This window comes from Primulina tabacum, chromosome 1 (assembly GCF_025594145.1).
Source record: "Primulina tabacum isolate GXHZ01 chromosome 1, ASM2559414v2, whole genome shotgun sequence".
NCBI lineage: Eukaryota > Viridiplantae > Streptophyta > Magnoliopsida > Lamiales > Gesneriaceae > Primulina > Primulina tabacum.
This window is the reverse complement of record NC_134550.1, coordinates 50,009,543-50,022,692: the sequence shown is the minus strand read 5'-3', so window position 1 is coordinate 50,022,692 and position 13,150 is coordinate 50,009,543. Positions and strand designations below refer to the sequence as shown.

Below are 13,150 nucleotides of genomic sequence, written 5' to 3'. Positions count from 1 at the left end.
TTGACACCAAATTTTCGAAAACTCTCCCCTCTCCTCTCAAAGAATTTCGGCCACCCTCTCTTGAAAGAAGGGTTGAGTCGCCTCTCGTTTTTTATCTCCAACGTTGAAACTTCTTCCAAATATTCTAGTGCTATTTGGAAGAGGAACAAATCTTCCATTCGTGGACTTGATAGAAGGATTGAAGGAAGGAGTTCTTGAAGAAAGTTCGTAAAAAATTAATCAAGAGCTATATCCGCCTATACCGGATTAGTTGGAGCCAAGTAATTTAATTCACTAAAGGTATAATTCTAACACCCTATGAATGTTTTGATCGTAAAACCATACGAGTGCTCAAATAAATATATTTTGATTCTCAAGATAAAATAAAAAATGTTAAAACTTCCGCTGCGTTTGGTCACAGGAAAATCGATATCCAACCAATTGTGCATGGTGCGGCACCTCAATTAAAGAGGCCCGCATCCATTCACTGACTTGGCCATGAATTGCACCATTTCATGAAACATGTCTTTCGTTCAAAACTTTTTATATTTTATAAATAAGACTATCTCTCATTTGCATCACATCAATTCTTCTTCTTCCTTCTCTCTAATTTAATTCTACATATGAATTTTAAACATTGACACTTAAAATCCAAATTTGCAATATATAAAATTTAGAGTTTAGATTTCATAAGTTTATACCCTTAAAGTCGAGCTTGAAATCTATGAAATTTTTTACAAATGTTCCTTCAAAGTAAATCCACTAGATTTATGAAATCTTTTATATTTACGTGGAATTCTATAGAGTTGAATAGAAATTTATCAATTTCACAAAATCTATTATTTTTTTAAAAAAATAAATTTCTGCATACTCTCTTACATATTTATCTCTAATATTTTTTTGAATAATAAACTCACCAATAATTATACAAAAAAATTAAATTTATTGTATTAATATAATGAATTTTACAATACTGTTGTTTTCTAAATTTCATGTGTGAAAATTTGATTAAATAAATCGAAAAACTATTTATTTATAATATTTTCGGTACGTAAGATATACATTTTTAAATATATTTTATTTTAATGTCGCTGTATGACATAAAAAATAAAGACTTGATCTCTGGTACAATTCGGTGAGACTAACTTCACTAGTTGGAAGGACAAATTGTTTTTCGTACTCACTGAATTGGGAGTTGGATACTTGTTGAGTCAAGACCTGCCCAAAATCCCTGCAACATCTGATAAATACGCTGATGAGATCAAAGCATCATGTAAGAAACGAGAAGAGGACGAAGTTTTGTCATGTCCCAAGATCGGGGTTAGTCGACACTGGTGTTGTTCAACAATCACATAATCGTCAAACTACAAGCCTCGTAGTATAATATAAACCAAACAAGTTTATTTCTCACAATTAATCATTAAATTGTCTTTACAACGTAAAAGAAAATATGTGAAAGCGCTTACAACGAAAACTCAAATAAAACTTAAAACAAACATAAACTACAATGACTCTTATTTTCGTCCATCATTAGCCCCAAAACTGGTCATGTTCTTCTTCCTCTAACTGATCTTCTGGATTGTCCGGGGAGGAAGAGAGGAGAGTAAGAGGTGAATGATATGGTTGTTATTCAGCAAGTGAGGGTAGTTTGAGTACATACATAACAAATACACATGATTTTCGAAAACAACATATCATATCATGCATAACATAATTCGCATAACATATTATGCACATCAACATAAAGATATTTTGGCCTAAGCACTGATATTACTCTACTTTCAATGGTTTACTGATATCAGTCCCTAATTTTTACTCCTCTAAGGGGTGAGACCATATAAAGGTTACAATTCCACCGTGTAAGGGCCATAAGTTATCATGCATTGTGATTCATACTCATATCTAGTTGAATTTTCACAGTGCCAAAAACATACAACAATCATATCAAGAAGAGGTAGAAACAGAACAACTGTGCTCGACCGAAACTTTCAAAAACGGAAGGACGTATAATCGAATACATACTTTTAAATCAAGCCCACTTTCCTTAGATCTGGATGCTAAAAACGTGAAGGGCTACTTCGTTTACCAGGATTTTCGAATCCTTCCTAGATCTGGAGTGCAGCAGAGCTTCGACACTCGGCAGAACTGGGAGAACAAAATCTCGAAATTTCTTGAGAGCACTAGGGAGCAACTTTCGAAAATTTGGTATATTTTTTGAGGTGTGATTTTCGAATGGGAGGCTCCTCTTATTTTTTGAAGAACGTTCGTAGGGATTCACAACAAGAGCTACGTCCGCTAATACCGACGTAGTTGGAGCCAAGTATTCTCCAAATGTATAAATTTTAACACCCTATTAATGTTTATCTTTATTAAAACCATACAAGTGATCAAACAAATATTTTGATTGTCAAAATAAAATAAAAATTTTAAAACTTCCGCTGCGTTAAGGCATGAGAAAACCGAGATCCAACAGCCATGGTACTTGAAAAGGGGAACCATCAAATTGCTATTCACCTTTGGAAATAAAATGATCTGGATGAATGTACTAATGTTTCGGCTGTAAGGAAGAATACTGATTTCTGCAAGTTTGTTGTGCAAGAAGGGTTTAAGACTGTGATAGAAGCGGATAAACTTATACTTTCTAAGAATGTGTGTTTGTAGGACAAGGATACTCATGTGATGAAATGTTCAAACTAAGTATTAATAAATTGATTTTTCTGCCTATATGCTTGAGTCTCTTTTTAATTTATGGCAAGCTCGATTATCTCATGTTAATTTCAAGTCAATTAATTATATCTCAAAGCATGATTTAATTTCTGTCCAAATGAAAACTCTGGAAAGTGTGAAATTTGCACACAATCAAAAAATGACCAGAAAACATTTTCCTAAAAATGAGAGCAATCGAGTCGCTTGAATTAATACATACTAACATATGTGAATTAAATGGACATTTAACTAGAGGCGGAAATAGATACTTTTTAACTTTTATAGATGATCATTCCAAATTCACACATGTTTATATATTGATAACAAAAGATCAAGCATTTGGTGTATTTAAAAGCTACAAAGTCTTGGTTGGAAATAAATTGAGAAGAAATTTAAGATCTTGTGAAGTGATCGCGGTGGTGAATATTTTCCAATCAAATTTACTGCGTTTTGTGATGACACCTTACACCCCTCAACAAAATGGTTTGGCGGAAAGGAAAAATAGAACGTTGGTAGATATGATCCTACGCTTATGCATGCTAGTTTACCAACAAATCTATGGGGAGAGACATTGTTAACATCCTGTCATGTACACAATCGAATTCCATCAAAGAAGACTAAAACTTTTCCATATTTTGAGGTTATGGGGCTGTATAGCCTATTATAGAGTTCCAGATCCTAAAAGGACCAAGTTAGGACCTAGAGCTCTCAAAAGTGTTTTCAAGGGATTTGCTGGAAATTCAAAAGCGTATAAATATTTGTTGGATTCAAACTCTAATACTATTATAGAGTCTAGGGATGTTGAATTTTTAGAAACGCTTTCTTAAGGATTCAATAGTTAATCCACAATCAAACAAAGAAATTCCTAGAGATGTGTGCCAAAACACTAGAATGGATTTTGATTCTTCTTCCAGTAAGAAACAAAAATTTGCAAAACCTCCTAGTGAACCAAGGAGAAGTCAAAGAGCAAGAAGAGAAATGACATCGGGTCCTGATTTTATTTCCTCACAAGCATTGGTCTTTTTGTTGAAGGCAGTAGAGATGAAGTGTCGAATAAAATACCTAATGTTTTGCATTTAGAAGATGATCCAAAAACATATGATGAGGCAATGGCTTCAAAAGATTACAGCTTCTGGAAAGGAGCAATAAATGATGAAATGGATTCCCTTCTCGCAAATGGAACATGGGTGTTGGTTAATCAATCTCTAACTCAAAACCCATTGGTTTTAAATGGGTGTTTAGAAGGAAATATAACACTGATGTTTCTCTACAAACATTCAAAGCGAAACTTACAGCCAAGGGATTTAAACAGAAGGAAGGTGTTGTTTATTTTGACACATATTTTCATGTAGCGAGAACTACTTAAATAAGAGTATTGTTTGCTTTAGCATCAATTTGTAATCTGCATATTCATCTAATGGAGGTGAAAACATTATTTTTAAATGGTGAACTTGATGAGGAAAATTACATGGAATAACCAGAAAGATTCATACTTCCATGGAATGAAAGAAAGTCTTTAATTGGTGAAATCCTTATATGGACTAATGCAAGCCCTTAAACAGTGACATGAAAAATTTGACTTAATGATTTTATCACATGGATTTTGTCATGATAGGGCAGACAAATGTATTTATTCTAACTTTACCAGATATTCTGGTGTGATTATATGTCTGTACGTTGATGACATGTTGATTATAGTAACAAACATGCAAGGAGCGAATAAAACCAAATCTTACTTATGTTCTCAGTTTAAGATGAAAGATTTAGGAGATGTTGATAACATAGTGAGGGTTTTGCTTTGTGTCGGTCACACTAGTAGATAAAGTTCTGTCTAAGTTTAATCACCTAGGAATCATATAAACTAATATCCCATTCGATGTTTCAAACAAATTGGTAGAAAATTTGGGCAGATCCATCATCCAGTTAGACTATGCTAGTGCCATAGATAGTCTAATGTATGCTATGCATTGTACAAGACATGATATTGTCTTTTCTGTTTTCAAACTTTCAAGATACTCTCATAATTCTAGCACTTAACATTGGAGAGCTATTGGAAGAGTTCTCGGATATTTAAAGAAGACTAAGTCATTGGCTTTGTTCCATAACAAGTTTCCCTCTATGCAAGAAGGTTATACATATGCTAGTTGGATAACAAGTGTCAATGGCCGACGTTTGGTTGGATTTTCACTTTGGGTGGAAGAGCCATATCATGGGTCTCGAAGAAACAAACGTGCATTACTCATTCTACAATGGAATCTGAATTCATTGCTTTAGCAACAATAGGCTGAGAAGCGGAATGGCTGAGAAATCTACTACTCTATATTATTACAACAAATGCCAATAGTTTCTTTGCAATGTTATAGTCAAGCAACTATGTCAAAAACATTTAACAAGATTTATAATGGCAAGTCTAGACGTATTGCTTTGAGGCATTAAAATATTAGACAACTAATTTCTGATGGTATTCTAACAATTCTCTTTGTTAGGTCTAGTAAGAACCTAGCTGACCCGTTAACAAAGGGACTCTCAAGAGCTATAATAAAAAAACACTACAACTGCAATGGGTCTAAAACCATTCTGATTTGTCATTAATAACATGAACATTACCTTTCTTATTGCACAACAATTCTAAAGGTTTAATTGTTAACAACAAATTATTAGCGGCGAGTAGCAAGTGCTATAACCAATATAGTACTTATGAAAAGACGTTGAATATAAAGTATTCGTAGTGAAGAAACGAGATTTCAAAGGTCCTTCACCTATGTGAACACAAGAAGTGGTGCCACTTCTATCATAAGTAGGAATAAAACTTTTGCAAGTGTTCATGAATATTCCAGGAGTAGCACAAGGCCATAATATGGTGCTAAAGCTCATGGTGAATATATTAGGGAAATTAATGTTTTGTGTGTATGACATTTCCAATCTTGTCAAATAGAAATTGTGGTTTAAGTTAATAAGCTGCCATATATTTCGACAAGGTTTTGAAGTAAACTTTATACAAGTAGTAGGTTTAAGTCCAAAGACACCTTCTATATGTACAAAAACTTATATTTGATTGCTCGTATCACTGGCTGAGTGGGGAATTGTTGGAAATAGTCAGTGATAACTATATAAAGTAAGTCTCACATTGAAAAAAGGAAAAAGAAATGAAATGCTTATATGTGGAAATGCATCAAACGAAATGTATTTGGGTGTTGAGTAGTGTGGAGGAAATCTCCATTGTTAATTTAACTAGTATTTAACCCGTGCGATGCACGGGATGATATTATTAAAAATTAGTGAAAAATGAATAAGATATTTAAATTAAAAAATAATACAATTATAAAAAATAAAAATAAAAACTATTTTTTTTCTAATTTCAAAAACTTTCTTAAATACAACGCATGTTGATTAATTTTTTTGACAAACAATCATTATCATATATCAAAATTTTAGATCGTGTTAGCCTAAGGCAATGACATGATGCTTATCGTGTGTAGTGTATTAATGTCGGCCATCAACCTTAATACATATTTAATTATTTAATTTTCGATAAGTTATATATTATTATTTTTTAACATGCGATAAAAAAATATTTTTAAATCACATTCAATAAAATCAATGAGAAATATTTTTTAAAAATTCAGTAATTTCGTCTAAATCCATATTCACAAACAATTTTGCGACATGACACGCGTTTGACACATTTGAATGATAACAATAATTTTTTCATCAATATCTTTATCCAGATAGGTTGTGATTTGTTTACAAAATCTTTTCATGATATACACAACAGCCTATTATTCCGAAATAAAAATGAAACATGTGATCATAAGTTGATTATGTATAAATCAGAAAAGTTATTTTATTAACATTTACTATGTCTATTCCAAAACAATGTCAATAAATTTTATAAGGTGTCTTATAATAAGATGATTTCTTTATTTAGAATTGGTTTAATCATTTCCATTACGGGACATTATACTATCATGTATCCGTGAATTTCGTAATATAGAAGAAAATTATCACATTAGTAATGCGTAATAATTAAAATTTTGTACAAATAGAAGAATAAAATTTTTTACTTCTCAATCATGAAAGATAGATTTCAAACTTAATATATCGTTGTTCTCGTTGTTTCCATATATAGGTAGTTCATGACAACGAACAAATCTAAATTTAAACGAACATTACATCTTGGAAGGATTCAACTCATATATGATGGTGAAAAGAGGAGTCATTTCAGAATTCAATTTTGGAGTAGATAAATATAATAAGATAAATAAAATAAAATTGATTTCTAATACACTAAAAAAAAAAAACAGAGGCTAGCGACGGTTTAAACCGTCGCTAAAACCGTTGCCTGGTCCGTAATCGGAGGTCACGTCGCCTTCTATTAACGACAGTTTCTCAATAACCGTAACAAAATAGCGACGGTTTTATTGATAAACACCGTCGCTATGTTAGCGACGATTATATATAAGTCGTCGCTAAATTAAACGACGGTGTTTAACAAAAGAACCGTCGCTATATTAAGCAACGATTGATCTTAACCGTCGCTTAAAAAAGCGACGGGTTTCAAACAAACCATCGCTATATTAAGCGACGGGTTTTAGCAGAACTGTCACTATATTCAGCGACGGTAGATAATAAAACCGTCGCTCAATTAAGCGACGTTTACGTGAGACCCGTCGCTATAATAAGCGACAGTTTTAAAAACTGTCGCTATTAACCGACGTTTTTTGAAATAACCGTCGCTATGTTAGATTTTTTTTTTTAAAATTTCGTTAGATATATAAAAATATTGTCCCGTAAAATTGAAAAAAAATTAACAAAATAATTTGAAAAATGTAATCATTTTAGTAATCTACAAATTTGATACAAATATTATTAAAAAAATAAAAAAAACGTGGCTACGGTGACTGGGTCTCGTCATCGTCGTCCCCGTACCCCTGCGTCGGAGGAACATAACTCTGTGATAATCTGTGGATACGAGATGAAGAAGCAACTGCTGCGCCACGGGATCGACCCCTGTGAGAAGTGCCTGATCCAAGCAGCGTGCAACCTGATGTATGCGCAGTAGCTCCCTGTGACATGCCTGCAACAAGGACTCGGACCTGATCCTCTAGTGACACCATGCGATCTCTCAGCATGGCGTTCTCCGCCTCTGTAGCCTACATCCTCTCGCAAAGCTCATCGTTACGTCGTAACGATGAGTCTAGAGTCTGTCGCATGTCTGCCATCTGCTGGGACTGAGATGACTGACTGACACCCGATGACCCACCACGTCGACCCGGAGCCATCTCATCTGGATATAAGGTGCTGGCCATCGACCCACAACCGTACATCCTCCCCTTCTTCTTCCCCCCAACAACAGTCTTGAACATGCTATTCACCGACTGTGGGCTGGGGACAGCAGGCTCTGATCCATCATCTGTGGGAGTCATCGACTCAGCCATGTATCGCTCCATCTCCTCCTGTGATTTTGATAAAAAATTAATCAAATCGATTTTTCTTAATGTAACGTTAATGTGAATAACGAAATTTCATAAACTTACGTGGATCAGGCGGGATCGCGTGTCAACGAACGATCCATCATCATGTCGATGTGTGTGAACGTATAGCTCCCATGACGTCGGATCTCTGCCATGTCGTGCTCGCTAAAATAAATTCATTGATTGTAAAAAATTAACATTTATAATTAATGAGAGACATATATATATGTTAACGTACAACTGAAAAGTATTAAATTCGTTTAAATACCAGATCCTGTCCGTGAGCACTGTACGTCTTCGCACCTGCAATGTGCTCCGTCGTCCCTGTACCTTCACCTGTAGGCTCGCTGTTCCTGTTGGCCTTGTTCTTCGCGGCTCTGTCCTGCCAATCCTGTCAAAGAAGCCCATCTCTCAGGCGTGATCGTCTGTGGATGATGGTCACTGGTTCTCCAGCTGTGAATGGTCTGGCGGTATAGGGTGGCAGTGGTACGGAACCACAAGTCCCGTACCTGAGCATCAATATCAGCAGCCCATGTATACCTCGTCTGCAATATTATTTATTTAAGTAAGTTAATCGTTTCATAAAAATTTAAACATTTTATTGTAAAAATTAATTGTTTTAATAAAGACTTACACAAAACTGCTCCCAGTACCACTGCCGCTGCTCAGGTGTCACATACCTCCACGACCAGCCGGGATCACATGTCTGCAGTGAGAACTGAGCCGATATGTATCTCGAGACACGGTTATTATGTGGGAAAAATCTATAACCAGTAAAACATGTCGTTGTAATCTTTTTTTCTAAAAGTATTCAATAATTATAACGAAATATTTTCAAACAATTACTTTTAAGTTTTAAAAAACAAATTACTTACATCCCATCCCTGATCGTGAGCTCAATCCTGTCATCAGGCGGTGGAGGAGGCGGGGAATCATCGCGATGTCCAGACATAGTGTGTAAACTGCAAACCCAAAAATTTAGTTAATATAAAGACTTCAGATACTGAATAAAAGTTTTAAACATGCAATACACAGTATTAAAACATTTGGTTCAATTAAAATTTATATTAATCGTTGTGAAACAAACCTAGTCACTATGATGACATCGTCGTTCGTCATTGTCGGTTGGAACAGATTCATCTCTTTCGCTATCAGTGGAGTGTACATCCATTTCAATGTCATACACAACATCGACATCGACAAGATTTTGCGATGCTAACAGAAATTGAGTTTCAATAGCATGTGTTTCACTGTCATTGTTCTAAAAAGCATTCGTGATATCCTCGGGTGAGGTAACAGGTGCGGTGACATCAGGTGCATAAGCTCTTTGACGCAAACTGCTCACATACATCCATTCTGAAACAACTCTTCTTGTCGTAGGATATCTCAAATAGACCACTTGTTACGCTTGTGTCACAAAGACAAATGGCTCCCATGAACCTAAACTTCTGTTACAATTAACATCAACAATCTTGTACTTACTGTGTACGCGCGTGCCTGAACGAGGATTGATATCAAACCAAGAGCATTTGAATAGTATTGCTTGCTTCAGTGGGAGACCAGAATACTCAACTTCAATTACTTCTTGGACTTGTCCATAATACTCTGTACACTCTCCACGTTTGTACTGACCGCTAACTTGAATGCCAGAGTTGTTTGTTGCTTTATAAGTTGTATCATTAACTGTGTGGAAGTTGAAACCATTGACATTATATCCTCGATACGTATTGACCTTTTGAAATGGACCTGCTACAACCTGTTTTATCAATGGAGACATAGATTCCGCGCTCTGCAATTCAGCCTACATTTATAAATAGATTACGAAAAAAATTAAGGTTTCACTTATCGAGTTATTGTCCACAAACTTATATATTGTGAAAATATTTACTTACGTAATTCTTGAACCACCCAAATAAATTGTTATGCAACAATGAGTCAATATCAGCGTCGTTTAAGTGTGGATTCTATCGGTGCAAGTAGTCTTCGTACATTCTGTTCATGAAACTTGTAATTAGTTTAATCGATAAGTTTATTAAAATTTTAATTGAAATAATGACCTGACAAATGGTGTGATTTCCTTGCAATTCAGTAAAATGTACGTGGCAAGTTCTTGATATTCATCAGCAGTCAGCCATCTAGACCTTCCCGCTCCAATCTTTCGTCCTCGACTGCGAAAAATAGACAACATCTCCGTGCTTCCAGTGTCTTCGTAAGTTGTTTGATGTTGTCTACGTTTTCGTCCCCTAGCTGTCGATGTCTCACTGAAGTAGTACTGACAGAATATTGAGGCCTCCTTAACCAAGTAGGCATTGCATATGGAACCCTCAACCCGTGCCTTATTACGAACTGTGTTCTTCAGCTTCCTAAGAAATCTTTCGAACGGATACATCCACCTAAATTGAACAGGACCTGCGATGCGAGCTTCAAATGGTAGATGCACACATAAATGTTCCATGGAGTCGAAAAAGCTAGGGGGAAAAATCTTCTCTAACTTGCAAAAAATGAGGACAATATCATCATTTAAACGCATCATATCACTTTGTTTGATGTTTCTGGAGGTTAAGTCCGCGAAGAAAAGGCTTAGCTCTGTCAATACTTCCCAAACATGACGTGGTAACAACTCCCTGAATGCAACAGGAATCAAACGTTGCATGAACACATGGCAGTCATGACTTTTCATCCCAAACATTCGCAATTTCTGCATGTCCACACAACGTGCCATTTTGGAGACATAACCATCACAAAATTTAACATCCTTAAGCCAACCGAGTAAAACTTGTCGGCCTTTCCTGTCAAGAGTGTACGATGCTTTAGGATATTTACCGGTCTCTCCGTCGGGATGTAACTCTGGTCTTATATTCATTTCGACGAGATCTGCCCTTGATTTTGCATTATCTTTTGTGCGTCCTTGTATGTTACAAACAATGTTGAAGACATTGTCGAAAACATTTTTCTCTACATGCATCACATCCAAGTTGTGTCGAATCAAGTTTGTACTCCAGTAAGGAAGTTCCCACAGTATACTTCTTCTTCTCCATCCACATTGCACATAACTACCAATTTCTTTGTTTATCGTTTCAGAGTCAACCTCGTACGAAGGTCTGAATCCGTATTCGTCCAACTCGTTCATTAACTCATCACCTTGTTTGACAACTGGCGCTGTGCCCAGAACTCGTCTTCCACGAATAAACATAAATCTATTTCGACGCAATGGGTGATCCCCAGGCAGGAATTTTCGGTGGTTGTCAAACCAACTTGTTTTGCCACTGCATGGTGGGGTAAAAGCGTTTGAATCAGACATGCAATGAGGACAAGCCTGCTTCCCTGCAGTGCTCCACCCGGATAACATTGCGTAGGCTGGAAAATCATTTATGGTCCAGAGTAAAGCAACTCTTAGATTAAAGTTTTGTTTCAGATGGATGTCGTATGTCTGCACACCTGAACACCACAGTGATTGTAGTTCTGCAATTAACGGCTGAAGAAATACGTCGAGTTTGTCTTTCGGGTTATTTGGCCCAGGTACAATCACCGTCAAGAACATGTATTCCTCTTTCATGCACATCCAAGGGGGTAAGTTGTATGGCGTGACAATGACAGGCCATGATGAATATTGCTGACCACTTTGACCAAAAGGCTGAAATCCATCGGTTGACATTCCTAACCTAACATTTCGAATCTCAGATGTGAATTGTGGGGACCCGAACCTAATTCGTCTTCTTAACCATTATTAAGAATCAATATAACAATTAAGTAATGTGGGACATAATTTTTTTTTTTTTTAAAATGCAAATGCGGAAACGTAATGTACTCGATCTGATATACATGTCAATATAAAAGTACAAGTCTTGTACAACATTTATTTATCTTAAACTAAAGTTCAGTCACTATATCAAGTACTGAAAATCAATCTACTCTAAGTCCGGATCTCCATGCTAATTCTGAATCTCTCATCCTCTTCCTGATCCTGATCCTGCCCCACCTGTTGTCATGCACACATACAAACAAGACAACAGCCGGATAACTCCGGTGAGAATATAATCCCGATATAAACAATGTAAACATGCAGTCATATAAAAGCATATATAAAAGCATGAAACACATATCAATAGCATGTATCATCTCAGAAAGACATGTATCGATATAAAGCTGTCAATAGAACTCTGGACTCGTCATTTCAGACTCGACTCATTTCTAATCTAGGTATCCCGGTTGAATAAGAATGCAACGTTCTCCCACCTACTTTCCCCAGCCAGATGGTGGTACGTTCTTATTCCCAGACTTTGGCTATCTATATCGAATATCTGCAATAGAAATCGATCTACTCCTAAGCACATCGATATATACCCAAAAGTCCAGTGACTTGGAGGTTCTGCCAAAGACTAGGCATATCTGCCCAAGACTCTTACTCATGCTTTGCTATAAATCAATAGAATAAGCATATCAATATCAAGAATTGCAAATATCAATGCAATAATCATTCTGTATGTGATTTTGGGAAACTCAAGTTGACTCTAACTCAAGTTGTGCAATCCCGGATCAACATTGGTTTATACCTTTCTTTCTGTCAATCTGACTCTGTCGAAGTCTCGGACTCAAATCTGTCAATACTCAATCTGACAATGACAATAACGAGGAGTACAATATCAATACCCCAGTCAATCAATACTGGATATTATCAGAACTTAATCAAATTCTGTTTCAACAGCATAACTGCACAATCTCAATATACTCAGTGATATAAATCAACAGATATCAATTCCCACAACTCAGAATCAATAACAACCCAAATCTGATATAAATCTCAATCAGATCACTCTGAAAATCATAACAATTTCATACGGCATCCGTTCTTCAATCTGGTTTCGATTATACAATGTCTACTATATCAAGAACATCATATATGAGTTATATCTGATTCCTTCAATATCATATTTTCAAAACATAACAAAACGTAATAAAACTCACGTCCAGTTGGAGCTCTCGTTGATAGA

General features: G+C 35.7%; 2 protein-coding genes across 3 annotated transcripts; both read right to left on the bottom strand.

Annotated features, from left to right (window-relative positions):
- Positions 1–7,544: 7,544 nt before the first annotated feature.
- LOC142511684 (uncharacterized) lies at positions 7,545–9,278 on the bottom strand. Its single transcript, XM_075619658.1, has 7 exons — positions 9,247–9,278; positions 9,035–9,121; positions 8,794–8,923; positions 8,669–8,704; positions 8,428–8,550; positions 8,223–8,324; positions 7,545–8,141 (listed from the first exon to the last, which is right to left on the bottom strand). The coding sequence occupies exons 1-7, from the start codon at positions 9,276–9,278 to the stop codon at positions 7,839–7,841; spliced, it is 813 nt and encodes a 270-aa protein (XP_075475773.1). The 3' UTR covers positions 7,545–7,838.
- Positions 9,279–9,648: 370 nt separating this feature from the next.
- Positions 9,649–11,835, bottom strand: LOC142546286 (uncharacterized). 2 transcript variants are annotated; one of them, XR_012820452.1, is made up of 3 exons: positions 10,217–11,835; positions 10,052–10,151; positions 9,649–9,960 (listed from the first exon to the last, which is right to left on the bottom strand). XR_012820452.1 is itself a non-coding variant. In XM_075653929.1 (2 exons), exons 1-2 carry the CDS (start codon positions 11,812–11,814, stop codon positions 10,124–10,126), a joined length of 1,626 nt encoding a protein of 541 aa, XP_075510044.1. In that variant the 5' UTR covers positions 11,815–11,835; the 3' UTR covers positions 10,021–10,123. The 2 variants fall into 2 exon arrangements, 1 of the variants encoding a protein (XP_075510044.1); XM_075653929.1 differs by lacking the exon at positions 9,649–9,960 and having other exon boundaries at positions 10,021–10,151.
- Positions 11,836–13,150: the final 1,315 nt, after the last annotated feature.